The 26899-nt window shown below is 47.1% G+C and overlaps 1 protein-coding gene across 1 annotated transcript in view; it reads left to right on the forward strand.

Moving 5' to 3' along the window:
- The window catches only part of Btbd16 (BTB domain containing 16), a 48424-nt gene extending 21725 nt beyond the window's left edge, over positions 1 to 26699 (forward strand). The window contains exons 12-19 of the mRNA XM_042701350.1: positions 361 to 491; positions 7725 to 7844; positions 17839 to 17934; positions 20231 to 20309; positions 21929 to 22006; positions 23266 to 23364; positions 25446 to 25631; positions 26590 to 26699. Of these exons, the coding sequence (XP_042557284.1) occupies positions 361 to 491; positions 7725 to 7844; positions 17839 to 17934; positions 20231 to 20309; positions 21929 to 22006; positions 23266 to 23364; positions 25446 to 25631; positions 26590 to 26658 (858 nt within the window). The 3' untranslated portion in view covers positions 26659 to 26699. The remainder of the gene's footprint in view (positions 1 to 360; positions 492 to 7724; positions 7845 to 17838; positions 17935 to 20230; positions 20310 to 21928; positions 22007 to 23265; positions 23365 to 25445; positions 25632 to 26589) is intronic.
- Positions 26700 to 26899: the final 200 nt, after the last annotated feature.

A 26899-nucleotide genomic window follows, 5' to 3' on the forward strand; every position in this document is an offset into this window, starting at 1 on the left:
TGCTTCTAATGATGCACAGAGCAGCCTCTGAATCCTGCATGAGTTCTCCAGCCTCCTCTCATCAGCCCAAGGATTTCAGGCCACCTGAGTTTGCATTCAGCTCAGCCACACACTAGTGTGTAACCTCAGGAAAAACAGGAACCTTGTACCCTTGGTGTAATAGTGGCAATAGGCAGCCCACCTCACAGAGAGAATCCAGGCAACCCTTCCTCCCTCTTGCCTCCTATATAAACTGCCTATTTTGTTGGAAAGGTTTGGGCCTGTGAGTGTGTCATGTTACTGAGAGTGTATGTAATGTCACTGCTAGCCAGAAGAGGGCGCTGGGCACCCTTCATCCAGCCTTGTTTTTTGCCTTCTCAGTACAAGGAAGAGCAGCTCACCATTGCCTGCGAGAAGTGGCTGGAAATGAACTTGGTCCCTCTGATGGGGACACAGATTTACCTTCGACAGGTCCCTCAGGATCTGCTCCTCAAGGTGTTGAAGTCCCCCAGGTCAGAGCTGGTTCCTGGGACACTGCACTGGGGTGGTGGGCGTAGGAGGAAGCAGTGTGTGTGGGCGGGAGGGGGAGGGGGGAAAGGAAGGGAGGGAGTGGCAGGAGAAGAGGGGAGGAGATGGGAAATGCCCACTTTATCCTTGATGCCAAACATCCTGTCCTCCTGGATAGTCAGGCCTCGGTGTCAGCCACGCTTAGGGTGCTGAGTATGGGACAGGGAGCAGGGAGACCCCTTTGTGTGGCCCCTGGGCCAGAGGTCTCCTTGCCTGCCTGGTAAGGGAATGGAGACTATTGTCTAAGTAATTTAGAAAAGAATCTTGACAACAGCTGGGCACTGGTGGCTCACATCTGCATTCCTAGCTACTCAGGAGTCTGAGATCTGAGGATGGCAATTCAAAGCCAGTCTAGGCAGGAAAGTCCTTGAGATTCCTGTCTCTAATTGCCACTAGAAAACCAGAAGTGGTGCTGCGGCTCAAAGTGGTAGAGTGCTAGATTTGACCAAAAAAGCTCAGGGACAGCACCCAGGCCCTGAGTTCAAGCCCTAGTACCTATGCACACGCACACGCGCGTTTTGACAATAATGCATATTCATTGTGGAAAATTTGGACAACAGGAAGGTAGAAAAAGAGAAAACCTCTCACTAATTTCTAGCTCCAGCCCTACTCTGCTGGGGAATAGTTTTGTACCAGAGATCCTATTCCTGCTTGGCCTCTGACAATTACGGCTAAGCCCAGTTCCCAGCACCTCTCCCCTTAACCTCCCTCAGCCCTGGAGTTCCTGAACCCTTGGCGGGCTGCTCAGGCTAGACTCTGGGAAGCCCTCTGGGTATCACTTGACTATCATTGAAGTTGAAATTGGCTGTGACTGTCTCATTATTTTGATACCATTCATCCAGTACTGTCCTCTATGTGTTTAGCATTATACAGTGTACCTGGTGGGTGAAGTATCCTTGGGACTTTTCTTCAGTGGCTCTTGATACCAAGCTTATATTCCCCTTGGATAGGATCTCAGGAAGAGGGTGAATTTCAAAAGTGGAAACCAAATTCTACTCAAGGTCTTGGTAATTTGTTAGAAAATAAGTGTTTCCTTATGTGTTTATGGTGGAAAGCATCCTGATTTTACAAGTCAATCTAGAGAGGTTTACTCTGGGCCACATCACTGCCCTGAGTGGTGAGCTTTGGTGACCAGGGAGCATGCAGTGACAGAGGTGAGCTTGGCCTGCCCCAGGCCCAGTGCTGGGCAGGTGCAGCCCCAGCGTTACCTTTGTACCATCTATGCGAGATCTAAGGTCATCCCAGGAACCCAGCTCAGCTCAGGGCAGCCCAGGGTTCCCAGCCACTGGGTCACGGGCCCCCACCTTCTGCCCCCCCCCCTACAGCTCAAAGGTCACGATGGTGAAGAACAGATAAACATGGCTTCTCTTAGCCTTTTCCTAACACCATTCCTTCCCTGGAAAGGCTGAGCTGTCCTACCCTGGTAGCATGTAACCAAAAAGGGAGAGAGAGAAAATAAAAACATCTGGCCACAATCAGGGCATGGGTGATGGCACAGGCCTTGACAAAAACATTCACTGGGCAGCAGCCTGCGTCAAGGAATTACGTGTCCGGTGTCTAGACTCCCCAGCCTGGCAGTCATGACCCAGGCAGGAGCAGAGTCCTGTCCCTCAGGACGCATCTGCACGCGCACTCTGGCTGTCATCCTCCAGGATGGAACTGCCCCACATGGCCTCTTCCCATGGCTGTGCCATGGGCCCAGTGCCCTGGCATGGGGGCGGGAGGCTGATGGGAGCCCATGGCCACCCACTTCCCAGTCTGCAGGAGGGGGGAGGCAGGGGATGTAGGCAGAGGGCACCTGCTGGAAATGTAACCAGCACCTGCGGAGAGGCCCAGGCTTCTGGCTGATGCAGCTGGCACCACTGTTCACATGGGAACAAAAAAATGAACTTCTCACCCAGCGCTGGCAGCTCACACCTGTGTTCCCAGCTACTCAGTTCTGATGGTCAAAGTTCAAAGGTTTCCTGGCCAGACAAATCCGTGAGACTTATTTCCAAGAGCCCAAAGTGGAGACATTGATCAAGTGTTAGAGTACCAGCCTTGTTTGGGGGGGCGGGGGTGGGGTGGGAACAACCAATACCAAAAACAAAAGCATGAGTCCCTGAGTTCAAGCCCCAGTACTGGCACACAAAAAGAAAAGAAAAGAAAAGAAAAAAAAGAGCGAAGGAGCCATTCCTCCAGCAAATGGTCACTGAGCACTTTTTGGTGAATGTCCCTTTCAGTCCACACAACTCTACACTGTAAGCACAAGTTGTTACCCTGAGATCAGAGGCTAAGGAAGTGTGCCACAGGGCTCTCCCTGGCCACAGAGGCCCTCCTCTACCTGAGACCCTAAGCCCTCGTTGTTCATGGTGGAGACTGAGGTGGCCCCGGGAGTGGGAAGCATGGCAATGACCCCACTTTGCTGTCACCTGACTCCCAGCTGGGGGCTGTGGGTATTGGGAACACTGTCTTCTTAGCAGATGCTTCCCTGTCTGCCCGGGGCAACCTCTCCCATCTCTAGGCCCTTTGACCTCATCTGTGTCTGGAATTGACTTTCCATTTTGTAAACAACCAGAGACAACACACCTACACGAGTAGACAGTGTTTCTGACCTCCTGGGTCTTCGGCTTTATTTACTTAGGCATTTGGTTTGCAGTTAATTTTTGTCCATCGAGGTCACCACCAGGTTACCCTGTTCTCGTAACTAATGGGTGACAAGTTCACTCCGAGTTCTGTTTTCCTGGAAGCCAGGCTGCTTTTGGACTTAGAGGAGGAAGAGAGACCTCGAGAGAACTCTCTGGTTCCCATGTGCACAAAAGTCAGCCATGAAACCAGGGACCCTTGTCTCTGCACCCTGCACCTCAACGTCCTTTGTGATCCAAGGAGTCTTGGCAGCTCAGGAATCCCTAGGGTCCTTATCACGCCTCTCCCAGCTGTCCCTGCAGTGTGTGACAGCAAGCCCCGCCCTCCAACCCTCAGGGGACACCTATCTCAATGATGTAATTCCTGAAGCAGAGACTCTCCACGGACAAGAACCACACCTACCAATTGCTGAGCACTTGTATGGAGCCCTGAAGTGGCCTCTCCTGGACCCCTCGTCCCCATGGCAACCCAGAGGGGTCGGCTCTGTTGCCTGCACTTTTCCCTTTCCTATGAAAGGGAGACTATAGGAAATAGAGGGCTTAGCCAAGGGCACCCCCCTGCAAGCAGAAGTCTTGGGATTTGAGGCCAGGTCAGAATGGCCTCAGCCTGCTGGGGTACAGGGCACATGGCCTCCTTTTTCCTTAATGAGGGTCAAGAAGCATAAAGATATGGATGTTACTGTTTTGCCTCAGAAGAACAATTTATAGCTGGGTGCTGGTGGCTCTTAGCTACTCAGGAGGCTGTGATCTGAGGGTCACAGTTCAAAGCCAGCCCAGGCAGATGAGATTCTTATCTCCATTAAACTGCTAAAATACCCAGAAGTGGAGCTGTGACTCAAGTGGTGGAGTGTTATCCTTGAGTAAAATAACTCAAGAGACAGTACCTGGGCCCAGAGTTCAAGCCCCAAGACTGGCACAAAAAAATTTTTTTTTAATAAAAGTAGAAGCCGGGCACTGGTGGCTCATGCCTGTAATCCTAGCTACTCAGGAGGCTGAGATCTGAGGATTGAGGTTCAAAGCCAGCCTGGGTAGGAAAGTCCGTGAGACTCTTATCTCCAATAAACTACTCGAAAACCGGAAGTGGCACTGTGGCTCAAGCAGTAGAGCACTTGCCTTGAACTGAAGAGCACAGGGACAGTGCTCAGGCCCAGAGTTCAAGCCCCACGACCGACCAAAAAAAAAAAAAAAAGATGTAAAATAATTGTAGAAAGGATTATGTAAAACACAAATGTATTCATCTCCCCAAATAACAACTTGTCACACATTAAGAAATCTGGTGAGACATGGGACCAAAGGAGAGCCAATGCCACAGCAATACTCACAAGACAATATGTTGGCAATGGACTTTACAACTTGCAGTGGGAGGGAGTTGGAGGGAAGAAAACATGGGAGAACGTGAGGGAGGGGGTAACAATGGTTGACAAGAAGTGTACTCATTACCTTACATATGCAACCGTAACCCCTCTGTACATCACCTTGACAATAAATTTAAATTAAAAAACCAAACAAAGAAAGCAAATACTCAAATATTATCAGTAAAGCAGTGTTCCCATACCCATCCTACTCACTCTTTGAAGAAAAGACCGGCAAACCTCTTTGGGACTTGGTGTGAATCAACCCAACTGAATGCTTATTACTGTGCATCCATGTGCATCTGTAAACAGTGATTCTGCCGTTTTGCAGAGGCTTAAAGTCCAGCCCAACATCGCCAAGGCCATCTTTTGCAGCCCATTCACCAAGGCCGCGCTTTGTGTTCTCAGCAGGTTGATGCTGATGTACCTGATTTGCAATTTTTTCTTGTAGTGGTTGCATAGGGTTCTGTGGAGGAAGTACACAGCATCATTTTCCTATCTCTTTCAAGAAGGCCTTTGGTTTTATTTGGTTTCTCCTATGACACATACAGCGGCAATGGGACCTTGTTCACAGCCCATTCTGTTGGGTGTGGCTCTCTGCCTTCAGAAAGGAGGTTTATTGTGGGTGTACCATTTTCTCTAGTAATGCAATAGAAAGAACATTTCTTTTCTTGGAAAAAGCAAGCAGCAGTTACACTGCGGTGCCACCAGGGGGCACTGGGGAGCATGCCTGGTGCAGCCTGACCTCCCTCCTGTGCTGGGGTGGGGTGGGGCGGGGTTGGCAGTGGCTGGCTATGCACTGATGGAGATCTTCAGAGCTCTGAATTCATGACAATGTGTGTGACGTTCTGGCAGGGTTATTGCTGCAGGGATGTCACTGGTTGTGAGTTCTGTCTTGATGGAGGCTATCAGAGTTGGAGGCTCATGGAAACGTGTGTGCCTGTCCTTCTGCAGGAACTAGTACCTTGGAGCACTGATATTGGCTTGAAGGCACAGCACTTTCTTTTAGTAATTGTCCATAAATAAAACCACCGTGGAGCCCCAATGTTCCCCCTGTAGCTGCCAGCCTCTGCTCGGTCAGGTAGAAGCCTTCTGAGCTGCTGGACCTCATGTAGAATACGCTCTGGAAACTCACTCAGCTTTCCCGACCCAGTTGACAAAGTTCTTTGCGGGGACATGGCACCCAGCAGCTCTGCGAAGCAGCTCTGTGGATCTTCTCCTTATCCTGCCTCCTTGTTTTGGCTCAGACAGTGACCGACTTGGTCCCATCTAGCCGGATTCAAATCCCAGGCTTCTGCAGGTAGCCTGAAAACCAAATAAGAGAAACAAACAAGACAGTTGTACTGCATCCAGAAATAACGAGAGAGGTGCACGGTGACATTTCCATTGCCCTTTAGTGTTATGACTCGGCTTGGGGGTCCACTGCCATGACCTTACCCACCTCCTAGGAAGTGGCTGTGACAAATTTTGTAAACCAGGGTGCCACGTCACGGTCAGGGACTAAAAATATCCCTGGGTTTGGGAAACGCTGTAATCGCTTTCTTAGATAACCGAGTCTGGAGAAGCTCTGGGAGGGGCTGCTTGTCCTAGCTTTGCAGTGACTGGCATTGTGTGTGCTTGGGGAGAGGCCTCTTGCTGCTGGGGTCACAGTGTGCACTCTGGAGCCAACACCCACTTTGGGTAAGAGCTGCCATTAGCTGAATGATAGAATGTCCAGGCGCTGGGCTAAGCACTGTGTGTGTGGGGGGGGGGGGGGGGAGGGCGGGGAAATGTCTGCAGAATAGTGACCTCAAAGGTATGCACATCCAGATCTCCAGAGGTTCGGTTCTTTATGAATAGGTTCAGTTCTTTGGCAAAAGGGAACTGGAGTTGCAGATGGAATGGAGGTGAGGAAGCAGCTGACTTCAAAACAGGATGTTACCCTAGATTATCTGGGTGAGCCCGGTATAATGGCAGGGTCCTTTACATGTTCTGAGAGATTCAGAAGAGGAAGACTAGCCTGGAAGATGCTGTACGGCTAGCTGTACAATCCAGGAAGGGGCCACAAGCCAAGGAATGAAGGTGCCTTCGAGATGTAGGGGAAAGTGGAGCTGCCGTTCTCCCTAGAGTCTACAGAAGGAATCAGCCCTGCCAGTCCTGCTCCAGAGGAGCCAAGTGAGAGCCGCTTCACACTTCCGACCTCCAGACCTGTGACAGAAAAAACTGATGGTGTCTGAAGCCCCTTTGTGACAGTTGGTTGAGGCAGCAGTTGGGAACGCATAGAATGAGTCACCTCCTCTGCTCTTCATCAGTGTCTCCTGAGCACTGCCATCACTGCTCTTTCACAGCTGAGAAAATCACAGCTATAGGGCAGGTGAGCAACACTCCAGAGGTTCCAGCAGGCCCGAGTCTGAGCCCGGCATCATGTGACCTGGGATTAATAATTCATACTCTCAGCCAGGTGCTCACTTTGGGCGAAAAATCTCAGTCATCAACATAAAGTATATTTTGAGGCATATTTAAAAATCAAAATTGATATAAAAAAAATCTAGGATGAGCCGGGTGCCAGTGGCTCACGCCTATAATCCTAGCTACTCCAGAGGTTGAGATCTGAGGATCGCAGTTTGAAGCCAGCCTGGGCAGGAAAGTCCCCATAAGATTCATATCTCCAATAAACTACTCAGACCGGAAGTGGTGCTGAGGCTCACATGGTAGAGCGCTAGCCTTGAGCACAAAGAGGCTCAGGGACAGCGCCCAAGCCCTGAGTTCATGCCACAGGACTGGCAAAAAAATTTTTTTAGAATGAACACAGTATTAAATATTTAAATAAACCACAGGGTCATTCAGTTTCCACGTCTACAGAAGCAAGTTGGTATCTCAACTTCACTGAGTAGTAGTGTGGAGTTGAAAATCTGTATAAAATGTTTGGGGAACACTGACAATAAGAGCTTGCAAAATGCAGACATTGTTTTCTGTCGTCACACAGAGGGTGTCTGAAAGCTCAGGGTCCAGAGCCACAGTGCTGAAGTTCAAGTCCCAGCTCTTGCCAGTCAAGTGACCATGAACTAACTTTCTGGTTTCTCTGTGTGTGACACTACCTGCAAACTCAGAGCTGGCATTACCTCCGTCACCAGACTCACTTGTAGCTTCATTTCCCTACAAATGGCTTTGCTGCGGCGGTGGTTATTCCTAATGTTCCTTCTCCATCTTTCATTTTGACCAGGTTGTTTACCTTTAGCGAATTTGATCTTCTGAAAACTTTACTTATGTGGGTCTACTTGCAACTACACACCAAGATTCAGACAATTCCAGTTTATGAAACTATGCTGACATTTTTCAACAGGTAATATGACTTCGTGTTAATTGATAAAATGTCTGTCCTGTAGGATGTTTTTTGTCTTATAATATCATTCTATCACTGATATAATGTGATATAATGTTCATAACACCTTCCACAAGATGTAAAGTGCAGCTTCCTTAGGAGGCCTAACATTATGGGATGTCTTCAGACCACCAGACTACTTTTAGAAGTGTAAATAACAGGCAGGTGTTACAGGTTGAGATTCTTGGAACTCCTATGTCTAGCAATAGGCTGGACGTGCAAGATATGCTCTTGTTGAAGAATATTACCATTCTACAGAGGCCTTAAAAGTTCCTAAGTGAGACCAGGTATTCTTGTTTCTATTACTCTAGATGGCGTATAGAAATGCGGGGCCTTGGGGCAGATAAAAAAAGCATTTGAATTTGTAGATGTTTTGTAATATTGAGCTGGTTCCCTATTCTGCCTAAATTTAAAAGATTGAAAATCCATATGTCTCACCAAGTGGAAAAAAATCACAGTTACTGTGACAATACTGGGCACTTTTTGAAAAAATGGTTATTATAAAGGTGATGTACAAAGGAGTTACAGTCACATAAGTCAGGGAGTGAGTACATACTAGCAATTTCTTTCTGGACAATGCCCCCCTTCCCTTACTCTCTCCCAATTCCCCCTCCTGTTCCCACTGGGCACCCTTTAACTCTGCAACACCAAGTACTTTCTCTCTAATTAGCACATCCTGTTCCCCACTTCAGTTTAGCTGCACATTACTAAGAAGCTGGTTTAGCATTCCCATTTTGGGAGGAGGAACGTGAGATTGAGATGATACACCTTGGCAGACAGTATGCACATGATAAGGGGTGGAGTTTGACTTGATCTCAGACCTGTTAAAGCCCAAGATGCTTTGCTGTCCACACTACAGCAGCTAGTGTGGTTCCTACCTTGTTGGTTGGCAGAAGGCCCCCGACAAGGTTTGGAAAACTCCCGAGGCTGCTGTTTATATTAGCCAAATATGTACAAACTGCTTTGTGAGGCACCCTCTTGCCCTTTCCCGTTTCCCCTTCTGTCTATGAGTGTGTTAGTTTGTCCAGTCCCGTGGTGGGGGGAGCAGCATCGGGTAAGAGTGAGCCCGCTGGCTGCTGGTGTTCAGTTTGTGTCACCTTAGTTTCCTTTATTAGTCACTTTGCACTGATGAGACATAATATGGAGGCCGTCAACTTTTAAGAAAGGAAAATATATTTGGGCTCAAATAGGTTTTAATCTGTGGTTGCCTGGCTCCACCAGATGGTGTAGCAAAATGTCACTTCAAGGTGGACAGGAAGCAAACAAGGAGGAGAGGCTGGGTTTCAATCTCCGCCTCTTAAAGGTTCCACCACCACCCAGTAGCATCAGAAGCTGAGGACTGAGCTTTTCATACATGGGCTTTGGGGACGTATTTTGAAACAAGACCCATTGCACTTTCATTAAATCTTTGTGAAATCACACCCACACCTCCAAGGTGCTGTGGAGTTTGGTGGTGCTGTAGCCAGTGACTGTAGATGGCCCTCAGAGTGTCTTCTCGAGAGGAAAGGGGCTAGTGGGGTAAACTTCCGCACTGCATTCCTGTTTCTCTTCTCCTCAAGAGTAGGAATGGGGGTTCCAGGAGTGACAGGACATGTTCAACGTTCCGGAAATAAAACCACTCCCCTTCTTTTGCACACATGAGTTTAGCAGGTAAACATATTTCACATTATTCAGCAGCGTGACTAGGTAAAAAGCCAAGTTTCATTTGTATTGTTCTGAAGTAGTCAATCCATTCCTGGAACATCTTGGCACCATCTTGACTAATAAAAACCCTCTTAGGTTCTGTCTTGTTATTTGGAGAAAACAGTATTCAGGGCCAGAATTGTGTGTGCTGTGCTTAGTTTCTCTATAATTTGCTCTGAACCCAAATGTGTGAGCCCATCCGCCTTGCTCTTTTAATAGCCCAGAGACACTCCTTCCAATGAGTCATGCTGCAGGAGGGAGTGCTGCTTGGGGACAGCTCATCTTGGCACTGGAGATGGGAAATGACCTAGCGCAGATCCATGCATTGGAGCAGTGGTTTGGGGAGTAGCAGGAGGGGAAGTGCAGGAAGAGATGTTGAGGTATGTGGCTCACTGCACAGAAGATGGAAGGCCATGGGCCTCTAGCCTTCCAGGGGTCCCAAATTAACTCTTGGCTTCTCTTCAGCTTATCATGCATGTCAGCAGTGCCATCAGAGATTGTCCTGTTTCCTGAATCTGCATGGTGCATGACCATTTCGTAAACCCCAGTCCTACAGTGTTTCTTGTGAGACCCACTTACAGATATTCAAGGCATCTTACCAGCCCAGCCTAATCACCACTTAGTAGGATGTTTACCACAGATTTAATACAGATACCTTTATTTGACTGAAAAAGTTCCTTTCGTTTCTAGTTTGATGAGTTTTTTTTTTTTTTAACTAGGAGCAATGTCCCTCTTTTTTTAAATGTCTGGTTCACTGTTCTCTTTCTACTTTCATAAACTTGAAATGTAAATCACTGGTTTAAAACCTGTATTCTTTGTTCAATGCTACGAATTTCCCTCTATGTATTGCTTTAGCCGCATTCTCGCAAATTATGGTGTGTTTTGTTTTAAATATCATTCAGTTCAAAATACTATTTTTCCTCTTTAAATTTCTTCTTTGAGTCATGAGTCAGAACTATGTTGTTTGTTTTCTGAACCGTTAAGGATGTTTGTAATTTATCACTAATTTAATTCCATTGTTATCAGAGACATTCTATAATTCTAATTCTTTTAAATTACGGAGAATTATGGCCCAAAATAGTCTTTCATAAATATTTAATGTATTTTAATATCTTTGGAATTTGTAGCCTCTTTTTCCTATGTGATATTTGCAACTTGTATGTTTCTTTTCTTTTATTCATTGACCAACATTGTTAGTTTATTGCTTGAACTCTACTAGGCCATGTCCCTGAGCTTTTTTTGCTCAAGGTTAGCACTCTACCCCTTGAGACATGCCTCCATGTTCCGATTATCCTACCCAGGCTAGCTTCGAACTACAGTCCTCAGATTTCAGCCTCCAAAGTAGCTAGGATTACAGGTGTGAGCTAATGATGCCTAGCACTGGTTTATTCTAACAAAACCGAAAGGCTTTTGATGAAAAAGCTTTTGATTCCTTTTTTTGAAATAAGTTGTATTTTGATAGAAAGCCTTTTCATTTTGTTGATTTTATATATATATCCCTATGGATATAAGTATATGCATAAATATCCTGTTTTACTAACCTTTGCACTATTTCCTTATATCTACTTTCTTTGAGGATCATTTACTATTTTTTTCCTAATTTCTTGAGGTGTGGGCACTTAGGTAATTGGTTCTGAGGCTTCTTTCTGCTTTGGGGGTATGCATTTCATTTTCTCACACCTTCCACATGTGGTGTCTGTGTACGGTGTGGGAGGTTGGCAGTGGGGGTGGATTTCTTCAGCTGTTTCTGGAGTAGGGACGCACCTAGGTAGAGAAAGGAAGGCAGCCAAGGAACCTGCTGCCCCTGTCTGTATGGTAGGATCAGGGAGATGACCTGGAAAGAATGGTTGCAGAAGCAAAGACGGCCACAAGGATCATTCATTCACCCATCCATTCTACCTGATGTGGTGGATGGGAGGAGGAGTGGGATTCCTACCTCTTCAGGTAGGAATCCATCATCATTTATTCAAAAAATAGTGGGTTCTATGACAATTTATTTTATTTTGGTTTATAGTGAATTTGCATAGATCAATCTGCTTATTGAACAGAGATATGGGGTTCTTTAAAAAATACCTTTATTGGGCTGGGAAGGTGGCTCAGTGGTAGAGGGCTTGCCTTGCATGCTCGAGGCCCTGGGTTCGATTCCTCAGCACCACATAAGGAAAAAGAAAAAAGCCGGAAGTGGTGCTGTGGCTCAAGTGGTAGAGCGCTAGCCTTGAGCTGAAGAGCTGAGGGACAGCGCCCAGGCCCAGAGTTCAGGCCCCACTACCGGACCCCCCCCCCAAAAAATACCTTTATTATCATTAAGTAGCTGTACAAAGGAGTTGCCATTTAACAAAGCAGATTATGAATATAATGCATCTTGATCAGTGACATACGGGGTGTGTTAAATGCCTCTTGCTGGTATCATCTCTCATGTTTCTATGTGTGGCAAGGTCTCCCAAAGGAAACCCTCCAACTACCACCCTTCCCCAGGGTCTAACATGGGTGTTTATTCTCTGGTCTTCTGCCATCCCATTCACATCTCTTTAAGATTTGTACTTCATTTAAAACATACACTGTGATTGATTTATCTGTCCCTAAGCCAGGACTGTGTCTTAAAGACTTTACACTCCAATTCCATCAGGTAACGGCTGTTCCCTCACAGCTGAGAATGCATGATGCTTTGAGTGTTCTGTAGAAGGAATTTTAACCTCTAAAATATTTCACTTCAATGCTGGGAGCTACTCTGCATGGAATGCTTGGTAACTACTCTAGTCTTGCCCATTGATAGTAAATAGACACAGGTGCTGTGTTTGCAAGGCCTGTGGAGCTCTGCAGGAAATGCACAGGGCCAGCGATGATTTCAGTCCTTATGTGCATGGATTTGACGCTGGATGACATCTTTCTCCCTCCAGGCTTGGGCACCACTGTGTATGTTACACCTCTTCTGGCGCTCTCTTTCCAGGGCCAGGATTGGCCCTTCACTTCTACAGGAGCTTTGTGTATGCCCAGGATCTGCAGGAGATTGGAAAACAGCCTTGTATTCTTCTTACCCCCATGTCTCCTCTTTTTGGTGTCTGGGACTGGGCTAGATCTGAGTGAACCCCTCTGGAAGGGTGAAGAAGCCAACTCATAGTCAAGTGTAACTCGACATTGTAATTGGGATCAGCGAAAGATCTTCCCATTTCCAAGGGAACTGGGTAAAACTTTTCTTATGATAACATGAATTACAGTGAAGAGTGGTTTAGAAGCTATATAATAACAAGATATGTTCAGTTCTTAAACTGGTCACTGCACTAAATCAAAGGAGATTGCTGCTGAGTGTCCTTTAGCAATTATCAACTGGTCCTGCCTCTTCATTGTGCACTCTAGCAGAAGCCCTGGGTTGATAAGGGCTCCTTTGTGAAAAATCGGTGGTGGAGCCAAGACCGACATGAATCTCACAGGTCTCCTGACACATCATTTTACTATGAGGTTTTAGGGCTGGGTCAAATCATAATAGATCTATATCTCTGGCTCTTAGATTGATTATTATCAAATGTGTCTTGCTCAGATGATCACTGAAAAGAGGTCATGGATAGACGCAGTGAAATGATCTCCCCTTTCTAGATTTCATTGGCCTCTTCAGCTAAATCTCACCTTTCCTGTGCCCTGTCCAAATCGGATCCAGCCTTTACAGAAATGACCGAATATAGCTCCAGGGGGCTTTCCTGGATCCCCATCTAGACTCTGGATACATTCCTCCTCTGTGCTTCTTTTCTGCAGAAAGAACAAGAGCTTGTGCCAGCTGCATGGGTGTATACTAGCCTGATAACCCAACAAGCACTTTCTCCACCCTTCCCACACATACTGTGCTCATGGAACCACCTAAGAGACCTGCCTGGTCGTGCCCTGTGCCCCACAGGCCCCCAGTTCATTAATTTCTCCAGGGAAATAGCCCCAGATGCTCCATGCCGGTGTGGGCAGAAGCTACACCTCCTTGTGATTCATGAAAGGCATTTGCAGAGGAAGCCACAGAGTATGCGTGAGCCCAGGCTCCCCTGGGGTGGGGGTGGCAATGCTGATCTTTCTACTGCAAGATTCATTTAAAAATCCCCTGAGTCACATGGACATGGGTGCCATCAAGTTGTTCTTAGAATTGTTCCACCCGGCCCTGTGCTCAGAGGCTGGTGTATTTGAGGACAAGAGGATTTCTCAGAACGCAGCTTTCGTGACTTGTCTGAACTTTGTCTTCCCTTGCTCTGGCCACTGGCTCTGTTTCCCTTCAGCTTGGCTCTCTGGAGTTTGAATCTCCCTTGTTCTCAAGATGGCAAATATGATTGATTTCTAGTTCTTTATAGCTCTCTACTCCCCCCTCACCCTCCCCCCGCCCACACATTGCTGCATTGCTTCTTGGCTTTCCAGAATACAGAGAGACAGCAAAGTACATTTTCCACAATAGTGTGCAGAAACACAGGAGGAATCTGGATGTAGGTAATCATCAAAGAGTACCTAATGCTGATTGTAGCTGTCATTAGGCAAGATGCTAGTGAGTTTCTGACCAGACTCAAGAACCAGAGCCATCCTGACCATCAGAGGGGACATGGGACTGGGTCTTGACAAGGTACCAACAGGACTTGGTTTGACAAATGAGTGTGGTGACAGCAGAGGCATATAGGCATGGAAATATGGCCTGGGGTAGCCTGGCCACCTAATGCTGGCATTGCTGGCATTCCTTGCAGATAAACTGTGGATGAATGGAGGGACAGAAGGGTGGGGTTGAAGCTGGGAAGTTGGGAGGGTACAGATTTTCAATCAACACAGCCAACGGCCTGCAAGAGAACGACCAGGCACAGTCAGAGGCGTTGAGTAAAAGCACGACTCAACAAAGCAGACACAAGACACAAATCTCTGTCTTCCTAGAGTCTGAATCCAGGCAGCAGAGACAAACCATAGAAGAGGCGCATGTTGGAGGCGGTCAGTTCTGATCTGAATCCCAGCTCTGCCGCTTACTCCGCTAAGACTTTGGCCAGCAGCCTGACCATTTTGTGGGGAGGCTGCCATACATACGTCTTACCTGATGGGTGGGTATGTTCTGACCTAAGGAGAGGAACCAGCGTAGTATCTAGGAGTAGGATGGCCTGAGCAGTGGAGACATTGGGAGGTGAAGCTGGGCTGGCCGCAGAGGGATTGTTTCATTCAGGGCACTTTGGGGTTTAGAGCCAGAGGTCCATCTCTCCAGGTCTTTGTCACTGTTATGTTTTGACAAAAAGCCATGTTTTCCTCTTACTGTGAGCTATTGCCCCCAAGTGTATATGTTTTTCCAACTTCATTTATTATTTATTTATTTATTTATTATTTATTTCAGATAGGTTTCAAGTAAGCTAAAGACACTTTTGACCTTCATTCTTTTTCTTATGGTAAAAGATACAGTACACAGAATCTAGCATTTTAACCATTTTTATAAACACATCAGTGTCATTAGTGCATTCGCTTTGTTATGCACCCGTTTTACCTTTAAAGCTGAAACTGTACTCACGGAAGTCCCTTTTTTCCTCCTCTGTAGCCTCTGCCACTTTCTGTCTCTGTTGACATCATTATTCTAGCACCTCATAGAGTAGAATCATACAGTATTTGGCCTATTTCATAAAGGTTCACCTATGCTCTTGTGCATTTCAGAATACCCCAGGGTATTCTGGGGTATTTTCTGCTGGGCTAGCAGAGCCATGAATCTTACACTCAGCAGGGAGAGTAACCGATGGGAAGGAAGATGATGGAAGGCCTGAAGGCACTTTAAAACTGCCATGTGCATCCTCAGAGAGAGACTTGCTCCTGGCTGGCACTGTCTTTCTGGAGGTTTGGAGGCAGTTTGCATGGAGAGCCAGCCCCAGCACCAATCTGGCAATGTCTTGCAATACCAAGGAACTAATCTGTCTTCCCTAGAGAAACCATGTCCTGGGGCTTCTCAGAAACTTTAGGAAGCCGGAAGTGTGTTGCAGAAAAATAAATCTAAAACACGTGAGGTCTTTTCCCAGGCAGAACTTGGTGCCAGGAAAACTATGCCTGGCCTTGTTTCCATCAACACAGCCATTCACAGAAGCCTCCAGACTCAGCAGCCCTCCTCTTCCTATTCTATGTCACACCAGGCACACTCATTCACCCTCCAGCCAGGAGGGCACAGAGGCTTCTGAATGAACCCAGACAGTCAGAACACACCGGGTGTGATAGAAAAGGCCTGGGGTTGGACCCGTGAGGGCCTGGCCTCCTCTGGGCAAAGGATCAGATCTGGGTGATACTGACTGGCTCCAGGAGATGAGCCCTGTTCTTGGCTCTTTTGAGAGTTTAGAAACACAGAGGCTGAGAATACCATCATCTTCCTTGGCGTTAGCTCATGGCCTGGGTGACTTTGAAGGTGGTAGTGATGAGAAATGCCATGGAATCACTGCACAACCAGCCTGAGGCCCAGCTCACTTCGGAACAGGAAGGCAATGGTGCCAAGCACTTTCCAGACACTGTCATCTTGACTTCATCCATCTACCAAAAGAGGCACGTGTGGCTGTTGTTCCCATTTGAGAGCGAAGGAGATCGAAGCTCAGGGAGGCCCAGTCGTGTTTGATGGGTGGCTGGACCCTAACTGGACCTTGGTGTCTTCCAGCTCCATTGGTCAATGAGCTACCTGTGATTCTTCCAGGTCAGTCATGAGATGAACATCCTCACTACTTCCTTCGGTGGTGCCCCAGGTCTCTCATCAAAGCTCTTCCCAAATCCACCCAGACAAGCGGCTTCTCCACAGAGGCCTTGGCTTGTGGTCCCTCAGGTCTGAGTGGCACGCAATGGGAAGATGGAGGCCGTGGGACCTCCTGTTCTTACAGCAGCACAGAGCATTGGAACCGGGGCCTGGTGTCTGCCTAGTCAGAGGGAAAACACATCCCTGAGCCCTGCCCTGACACTGCTGTGCATCTGACTGTTTTGAAGCTCCACCTCCAGCTGGTACTCAGTGCTTGGGGACAGCCCAGCCGGGGAAGCCCCAGCCATAGGCACTTAGCAAGGCCAGGAGGGAGCAGTGGCTGGCCCCTTCCCGACACCCACAGTGCCCATGATGGAGGCGTCAGCTGTTTTTCCATTAAATGGTGACAGAGGCAGAGAAGGAACTAGCCTCCAAGTCAGTAAATAGAACAGGTGCACACCCATGTTAACTGTCACTCAAAAACACCTGTGTGCTTAGGACACCAGCAGCCCCAGCTCCACACATCTTAGGTAATGGAGAGCTGGTTCCAAGAATAACAGTCCTGCAATTCTGGAAGCATTTATCTATCTGACAGACACGGAAGTATATGTATGAATAAATACTCATTGAATTGAATCAGAATGCATTTGTCTTGTGTCCCATCCTCCTCAGCACCCCTAGATCTAGTTCCTGGGACCACTGAGAATCAGAGTTCCTGGAGATTCCCAGGAACCCCCAAATCTGTGCAGGTCAGCAGGATCCCCAGCACAGGCAGGGCTCAGAGCCAAGGGTGTGTCGGGTCCAGCTGGGACAGGGTGTTATTTGGACTTTTGGTTCATGGAAAAGCAATCTAAAAGTTCCCTTGGCTGGTCTTATGCAAGATCTTCCCCGAGGGAGTGACCATGTATTTCCAAAGAGACTTGAAAAAAGTATCCCCCATTGTCCCATTTGGGAAAAATGACCATTTTCTTAAGCCAATTATTTCAAAACAAGAGTGATGGATGTGTGTCTGCATATGAATGTCCTCTAGGGGACTTGGAGTGCCAGCTAGCCCTGAGCTGCTGCCTGTGTGGTAATGAATGGGCATTTCCCATAGACCCTGGCTGTAATAGAATGGAAGCTGAAGTCAGCCACGGAAATGAGTTACTCTGCACAGCCGCTCTTCTTTTCCTCCTAATTCTACCAGTAAGTCCTCTTAAAGGGGCTAATTTCATCACTCACTACAAGAAGGCGTCACCTGCCCCAGGCTGAAGTACTGACCAAGCCTCCAGTTTTCTTCTGTAAAAGGTAGCTGCCGGTCTTTGCCCTGTCTGTCCCACAGGAAGTTTGTGAAACTCAGGGGAGAGAATATAGATTGAAATCCTCTATAGATAACATGGTCCTGTTGCCATGCTGCCTGTCATTCCATACATACTTGTTGGGCACCTCCTGGGCACACAGATTGTGTGCTGCCCAGGGGAACCAAGGTACACATGGTTCTAATGGAGAAATGACCAGCCTCTTTGACATGGCCTGCAGTAGACTCCATTTGTTCCCAAAAGCAGTTTACTGAAGGTTTCTATTCTTCTTTTTGCCTCCGAAAAGCTTCCCCAGGAAGTGTTGCTTTCTGGAACGCGACATAGGACAGGGCTGGATGCCGCTCTTCCTTTGCTTGCGTCTGCACAACATCACCAGCGGTAAGTGACGTGGTGGCATGTGTGTGGGAGCGCTTGGGGACCTGCCCTGCCCTCAGCCGCTCCTCAGAAACCTGACTGGGAGTTGTCAAAAAAAATCAGCTGAAATCTAGTTGTGTCACTTCTGAGCTGTGTGACTTTGGGAAAGGCACATAACCATTGGGTCTCAGTTTCCTCATCTGCAAAATGCGGACAATCAGGGATGCCATGAAATAAGATGATGGATAGGTTACCGAGCTGCTGAAGGCTGTTTTCTTGCTCTGTGATTGGGTGGCTGGTCTGAGCATGGGATTCACATCTGGATCATTTGCCTAGCAGTGTTGACACACTGGACCAGTTGAACTATTTGTCCCTGAAGGTCAATTTTTTTTTCAAGACATCTATCAAGGAAAATATTAGCTTCAGTACTATAGATACTGTTCATCAAACATGTATTGGTTTCTGGAAATCCTTAGTATTTCTGCTCCAACTTTACCACCTGTTTTACAAGGCCTAATTCAGGCTGGTTCTACCCTTTGCACCAATTTCTGGGCTGTGGATAGTAACACCCAGGCTCTCTTTGATTTCCAGTCTGCCCAGGCTGTCTCAACTTCCATTTTGCACTTCCTCATGACATGTGTACCCAAAATGGACCAAATGTAAAGCAAAGTAGAAGACCAGGAGAGGAGCTCTCCATAGTTTATTGGCTGAATCTTTGTGGCATGCTAGTTGACTTGGACATAATGTTATAACATCTCCCCTACCAATATGTCAGAATAATTTCCTATGAGAGAGTACGATGCTTCATAACATATTCTGCACAAACCAGGGATAAATTCTCTAACTGAATAGGGATAAGAGACAAGTTGTTCAATTGACCCCAAAGCTCTAGGTCTGTGTCCAGCAATAGGCTTGTATTTCAGCCTTGCTGGGCACAGGGAAATGGCACCTGCAGCTAGAAGAGGGCGAGAAATTGGAGAGTGTGTTCTGGACAATCCAGAGCACCTCTCCCGGGGAGATGACTGTATCCAAAAGGAACTGGGAGAACCTTTCAATGTTAATGAGACATAATAAATCCAGGCATGGCTGATGGAACCAGTTTTGTCCAAGTGGCTTTTAGACTCCACCAGCACTGATCACCTCATTCGAATCCCCTTACCAGCCAGGTGGACATTTGTATGTGTGTTGGAAAGGGAAATGGGCCGTGACTTAGAAACATCTTTTGGATTCCTAGGGTCTTGGGAATGGAGATGTAAGGAAGTGTATTGGGGAAAAAGTTACAATAGAAGAGCATTTAAACTGGACCAATGGACAGTTCAAACATCTCATTTCCTTTTTCCTTGCAGTATTTTTAAAAATAATATTGTGAGAACAGAAGTATCTTAGAAGAGTGTAGTCAGTTGGTTGAAGTTGACCTTGGAGGTCATTGAAGGGGGTTTTGGGCTGTGTGTGTGTGTGTGTGTGTGTGTGTGTGTGTGTGTGTGTGTGTGTGAATACTGGACTTGAACTCAAGGCCTGGGCACTGTCCTTTAAGTTTTTTCCCTCAAGGCTAGCATTCTACCTCTTGAGCCACTGCTCTACTTCCAACATTTTGCTGGTTAACTGGAGATAACTCTCATGGACATTTCTGCCTGGACTGGCTTCAAACCGTGATCCTCAGATCTCAGTCTGCTAGAATTTGGTCTTTCCTTTAATGTACATCTCCACTATTCACTTGGCAACAGCATTTTCCTTTGGGCTCATTAGGAATATATTTCTTCTAAAATACGTTAAACTTCAATGCATTAATGGGTGACACAAAAAAATTCCTACTAAAGTTGAAAATGCCCTCCAGTTTGGAGTGAATCCATCCTCTCCTTTGGCAGTTTGTTTGCAGTGAGAGTATTTTATTTTATTTTATTTTATTTATTTGTTTTTTGGGTCCAGTCGTGGGGCCTGAACTCTGGGCACTGTCCCTCAGCTCTTCAGCTCAAGGCTAGCGCTCTACCACTTGAGCCACAGCACCACATCCGGCTTTTTTCTTTTTGCTTATGTGGTGCTGAGGAATCGAACCCAGGGCCTCAGGCATGCAAGGCAAGCGCTCTGCCACTGAGCCACCTTCCCAGCCCTGAGAGTTGTTTTTTTTTTTTAAATGAATGCACTGGGAGTATAAAAGAAACAGCCTGTGTACAACCCCAGCGATGCTGAGGCATCCATTTCCATTTTATCAACTAACCCTCTCCTTTCCCTCAACGCCTCAGCCACACTTGGCAAGTCTTACTTGGCAGCTCTGGGATGAATAAAGCCGTAAACACGCTCTCTCCCTCTGTGCTTCTCCCAGGCAGGGATCTGGAGGAAATAAGGCACATTAACTTCTTCCCGGAGTCCTGGCTGGTCCGGGTGACAGCCAACCACTACTTCACAGTGAGTCATCCCTACCAGGAGCACTTCTCTGACTCTGCTTCCTCTCTGACTTTGCTTTTGCTGGGGATGTGTTCCATACTGGAACCTCTGGGCCCCTGAGGTCAGGACCTAGCTGTGAGGATGTAGAGAAGGCCCAGCCCCAGGATCCTGCTGTTCGGAGCCTTTGCCCCCTCTGCTCCAGAGAGTTTCATGGGGTGGAAGAACTTGATCACGCTACCACACCACCCTGCAAACCAAGGCCTTACAGGACACAAACATAACATACTTCTTGAAAATGTCCCACATACATAGACATAAAAAGAAAGAAAATGAGTACTCTCAGATCAACCAACCAAGGACTCCTATTTATTACTGCTCAGTTTTTTAAATATCTATCTATCTATCTATCTATATAGATATATCTATATAGATATAAAATGTACTCAATCAAATGCACCTTTAATGGTTACAGCCTTCCCACCAAGAGTATGTGATCCAGCCAATGATACTTAGTCATTCTTTTATTGCAGAAAATGTGTGGTGTTCCTATTTATTATTATAATTGGCCATGTGAAGAATGTATTTTCACATAATGGTTTGGTTTATTTTTACTATAATTTGACTTAATTTTCTTATGGGTGATTCCCCAAGATAGAAATGCTCAAAGAAGGACTGTGCTCCTTTTATTCTTTTATACATATTAATAAATGTCAGGGCCAAATTACTCTTCCCCCAGATATAAATGAGCGTTCGTCCCTTTGTACATACTCAGCAACATTAGACATTTTAATTTCAAAACACATTTTGTTTATTAAGAAGGGAACAATTGCATCTCATTTGAAAATCTGTATTTCCTTTATTACCAGTAAATATGGTCATGCATTCCCACATGTCCCCTTTGTGAATTGTTTATGCACACTGGCATACTTTTTGTGCATTTCCAATTGTGCATTTTTAGAACTAAAGCAGGGCAGTGTTCGAGTTCTGATGATGTGTGAGTCACTAGTTAAAATGCAGCCAGCTACACAAATCCTTATTGTGATGTGTGAGCCAAAGCTCCAAGCTCCAGCTCTCTCCGTGTTCAATGACAACTCCACCAACTCATGCTACTCCATGACACAGCTCAGAACCGCACTCCAATAGAACAGCTGAAGAACATTCACTGGGTTGACACCTCAGGAAGTCCCGCCCCCCTCTTCCTGCCCTCTGACCTTCCCCATGCCTTTCCTTTTGTCTGCTCCCTCCCAGAGTCATTCCCTCCAGTCTCCGCTCTCCCTTCCCTGGCCCTCAGGGTGGAGCCTGCCGTGTGGGAACTTGTTCTTGGTGAAATGGTCGAATTCTGTCTTTGCCTCATGATCGAGATGCAGATGTACACATTGTATTTCCCCATGAGAAGATCTGGACATGTTTTCTTTCTATCTTTGGTGTATCCTCTGAAAGCACTGAGAACAAAACCTAGCACATAGTAGGCTTTCAGTACATACTTGTAGATCAGATGAGTCACTGAATGTGGAGTCTGGAGACAGAACTCTCTTCCCAGGATGCCGGGGACTGGGATCCAGGCCCTGGCTTGAAGATGGTGACAGGCATGCCTCTCGGTGCCTGAGGGTGCTGGTCAGCTGTGTGCATTTCCCTTCCAGCTGGAGAACGGGGGCGATATGGCCCACTTGAGAGAACTCTCCTCGCAGGCTATGAGATTCGGGATGATCTTTAACAAGGTACTGAAATCTGGGCCCTCACTGGGAAAGAGCTCTCCCTCTAAAACTTGTAGGATGGCCTGTGACCAGGCTGACCTCTATGAGGGAGGTCAGGGTGCCCATAGGTCATGAAGTTCACAAGACAAGGGCCTGGGACACATCATTTAGCAATCTGAGCTATGTGCCCCAAATTAGGGGGATCAACTGTTCTGATTTTCCCAGGATGGAAGAGGGTATTCGTGGGGTTTGAGGCTACCAGGAAAGGCCTGGGGAAAGTCTGATGTCTTATCTTCCCTGTTCTCCACTCCAAGTCCATGTTGAAGGGTGAATTCATTCTTGGGAAGCCATCCTTTTTTTTTTTTTTTTTTGACTGTAGGGGGGCTCGAACTCTGGGCCTGGGCACTGTCCCTCAGCTCTTTAGCTCAAGGTGAGTGTTCTACCACTTGAGCCACAGCGCCACTTCCGGTTTTCTGAGTGGTTTATTAGAGATAAGAGTCTCACAGACTTTTCCTGCCTGGGCTGGCTTTGAACTGTGATCCTCAGATCTCAGCTTCCTGAATAGCTAGGATTACAGGCATGAGCCACTGGTGCCTGGTCGGGAAGCTATTCTTCTGGATCCTGGAATCAGGCAGCAGTGGGTTGCTGTACCTTGGCACTCAGCCACAGGGCAGTGGCAGGAGCTGGTGCCTGGGCTGTGTCTTGGGTTTGCTGGGAGAGACACTGTTCTCCATGGAATGGCTGCTCTCCTGAAAAGGCTCTCAGCAGGGCCCACAAAAGAATTCATGTTTCTGGGACTCCAGGCTCTGAGTGTGCCATTTGAGAGATGCTCTCAGTCAGTCCCTCCAAAGTGGGCAAACGGTAGACGACCAAGACCTTTTTATTTTGTGTGCTGGCACTGGGCCTTGAGCTCAGAGCTTCTTCATTCACAGCCTCCGCTTCACCACTAGAACCATACTTCCAGTTCTAGAACTTCTTGCAAGTACCATGAGTAGGGAGAGTCTCTGGGGCCCCTGAGATTGGAACCAAATGCTTGGTTTCAGAGATCTACACACCACAAATCATCACCCACAAGTCACTTCCTTCCTCACTAAGGAACAGGCAAAGGAATGGATCCCAACAGTCAGTAGTCACCGAGTAGTGACAATAGTAATCAGTTGTCACCTGAGTTGTTCCTCCTCTTTGTTATTGCTAGAATATGCTTGTATGTTTGGCTGTGTACTCTCGTCTTTCGATCCTGAAGATTTCTCCCTTCACCTTGATGTTTCTCTTTCCCAATGTAGGATTTTACCACTTACTCAAGGATAATTTCTCTATATGGATTCTTTTTTGAGATAAAGGGGATCAAACATGACGCAACCTCTTACAGCTTTTCCATGCAGGTAAGAAGAATGGAATGCAGACAAAGTACATCTTTAGAGTCAATCCATTCCTACTGGATTAATAATAACCAGTGCATCAAGAACTAAGAACCATGTTGGTGGGGGAGAGAAGGGATAGTAGGAGAAAAACAAAGAAGGGGGTAACAATGCTCAACAAGAAAGGTACTCATTATGTTACTCATGTAACTGTAACTCCTCTCTACAGCATCTTTACAATTTCAAAAAAAAGAACCACGTTGGCTGTAGCGTAAGCATTGCGTATTGTGTGTTGTGGCCATGGAGACAGATGGGGCTGTCTACCCTGAGCAACTTTGTGCTTCCCATGACCTCTATTGATAAAGACAGGGTTGAATTCCAGCCTTCTCTTGGAAATCCGCCTATCCTCAGCTTGTGAGTGATGGCTGGAGCCTGGAAGATGGTCATCCTTCCGTGGAAGCCACACAGAGCGCCCACAGCAGGAGAAGGGGTGAGGTGATGGGGAGGGGCTCAGCCAGGTGGAAGGTGGATGCCTGAAGCATCAGGAGGGTGGAGGATTTCTCAGTGCTCCTACAGACTCTTAGGAGGGGCAGAAGAGGGCCAATTAAGAGCAGAGAGCTGGACTTCCTGGTGAACTACGTGAGCGTGGCAGGTCTCATGTACCTCCCGTCTTTAAGTCGGAAAGTGACAGGACCTGCCGTGGGTTGAATGTGCTGATTTGTGCAAGGGGCTTGGGACAAGGTCCTGTTTCAACACATATAACCGGAAGGGGTTTTTGTTTGTTTGTTTTGCTGTTTGTTTTTTGGTTTCGGTTCTGGGGATGGAACTCAGGAGCGCAGGGAGGCTCAGCAGAGTACATGCACTCTACCACTGAGCTACAACCCCAGGCAACCCTGTGTGTGTTGGTGATAGTTTGATGATGATGATGATGATGATGGTGATTACTACTGTGGTGAAGGATTACTAAATCACACTTAGGATCTGTTGAGAAGTCTCTCTTCTCTAAATGCAATCTTCTTGAAAAACCTTATCGTATTCATATGTTTATTACCACTGCCGGCCACCGTACCAAGAATGTTGGGGAACTTTGACTAAGTGAAGGAAGGAAGAGATGGACAAAATTAATAAGCGAACAAATGATGAAACCCAAGTTTTAGTTTCAACTTTGCCTCTACCTTCTAATATTCCCTGGAACAAGTCCCTTTCCCTTGGGTGGCGGTTCTTAGTCACTAGTCCCCTGGGCAGCCTCCCTGTGCAATGAAGTTACTGGATGGAGGAGATGGATTTTAACCACCAACCACAAAGCCCCTGGGAACACTGTGCTGGAGTAGTTCTCTTAATTTTTATTTTATTGTTATTGTTATAAAGGTAATGGACAGAGGGGTTACAGTTACGTAAGTCAGGTAATGAATACATTTCTTTTTGGACAATGTCATCCCTTCTCTCCCCCTTCCTTCCCCCCCATCTCTCTCTCTCCCAGTTTTTTCCCTCCTGCCCCCACCCACAAGTTATATAGTTCATTTTTGATATAGTGCCTAGTAAGTACCTCTGCTGCATTTGTTCACCCTTTGTCCCTCCATTTCTGTGTCTCCCCCCTTACACTCCCAAAGACAGATCAGTGAACAACCAAGGCAAAAAGAAAAGAAAACAAAAATAACAACAAAGGGAAAAAACTCTTGTTTCCACTTCCTGGAGTTCATTGTGATCAATATTATTTGATGTGATCAGAGGCCTTTGTGATCCCCCCTAAGAGAATCTTCCTTTGGTCTCACTGTGTGTGAACGCCTGGAGGACATCCTGTGTGATTTATCATGTGCTGGTGTAGGTTGGCATTTTAATTCCAGCCAAATGATAGACACTTGGCTTGTTAGTGTTTTTTTGCAGATTGGCTAAACTCTAGGCAGCCCATCGGCCTGCAGCTTGTGTCTAGTGAGGGCTGGAATACCAATGGTGGCTCTTGGAAACCATCTGGGAAGGGTCCTTGTTGCTCTCTGCACATGTGAAACAGGAGTGTGTCTCAGAAGCCATGTGTCACTTGTTCTGGTCTCCTCGGTCACTGGACCACGTGGCAGATGGCCCACTGAGACAAATCATCCTCTTTACAGAGAATGAAGCACACAGACCTGGAGTGCCTCGCTCTCTGTGAGTATATCACCATCAGCGTGAAGGCCGAGCGCCTCGTCACGTACCAGATCAGAGCCTTCACCTTCGTGGAGGGCAAATGGCAGCAGTTCAAGACCAACCAGATCACACAGAAGTTCCGGTGCAACAAAAAATGCTGCAAAAGCTACGTGAGCATTCCCTGTTGCCTCTGTCTGCTCTTCTCTCTTTCCTTTCTTCTTTGCTTTTTCTCTCCCCTGGCCTCTTCGTAGGGAACCCTGGCTTCCAATCTTTAGTGATCTAAAAGAGGAGCCTTCTCAGTTTCTTTGGGCATGGTTCCAAAGAATGCTAAGGAGAAACCTTCTGGAAAGAGCCTAAATTGTTTGTGTGGCGACTCAGGAGGGTGCATTTGATACCAGTGCTGGTATCCACTGGTACCTATGCCTAGCCCGTCTATTTCCCTGAAATCCTGGCCCGGGGCTACCTGCCTTCCCCTGACTGATCAACTCGGTGGGTGCAGCCAGCATCTGGGCAGGAGCAGCACCTTCTACGGGTGTGATTCTGAAATGGTCAGAAAGCCTAGGGAGGACTTTGAATGTGAATTCAAAGACATCTGGGCCTCCTCTGCTGCCTACAAGGGACAGGGACTGTCCTGTAGAGCAGAGAGCTCTTCGCGGGTCCTGCTGGCTCTGTCAGCATCACCTAGGGGCTGTAAGCATCTAGCTTGGAGACTGGCCAGACTGAGACCGCATGCGCCCTGAAGGGGCCTGGGTTTCTGTGGATACAATCTTCCAGGTTGCTTCTGGCGATGCTGGAAGTCTGCAGTAGCAATTTCCTTTGTGGGCTGGGGGGAGGTGGGCTGCTGGTGGGAGGGAACATAGGAACATGGAGGAGGCTTCCTTTGAAAAGCTGGGGAGGGTCGTCACCTGGATCACGCGCTGGCTATGCAGCCCTGCTTCCTCTAGGACCCCTCCCAAGCTGTACTCTTGAGGTTTGGGCCTTCATTTTGTATTTATGCCTCAGATGTTAAGTTATTTAGAAACCTTGCCCTAGTGATTCGAGGTGTAGCCTTCCTCTTCCCCTTTTAGAGGTTCTGACTGTGTTCTCACCCTCAAAGACCCCTTTGCTGTATTTTGTTTTACATTGCAGGTCTTGAAAGTCCAAACTGTGGGAAGCCCGATCTATGCGAGTTTTGCGTTCATCTTCCCAGTAACTTGATAGTTTCCAGAAGAATCTATGAGATATGACATCTATCTGCTTAAAAGGAAATAAAATGACAGTCGAGAGGGCTGTCTAGTGTCCACCTGCCTGCTCTCGTGGTCATAGTCCCACATTTGTGGCTCTTAAGGATGGCAGGTGTCAGAGTCATACATCTACTTGCCATTCTTGGTCACAAAGCACACCATATCTAGCTTCTTGGGGTGTTTTAAGAGCACCTTGGTAACAACAGACTTCCACC

The sequence above is a fragment of the Dipodomys spectabilis genome, unplaced genomic scaffold (genome assembly GCF_019054845.1).
Source record: "Dipodomys spectabilis isolate Male_0828 unplaced genomic scaffold, ASM1905484v1 ptg000289l, whole genome shotgun sequence".
Taxonomy (NCBI): domain Eukaryota; kingdom Metazoa; phylum Chordata; class Mammalia; order Rodentia; family Heteromyidae; genus Dipodomys; species Dipodomys spectabilis.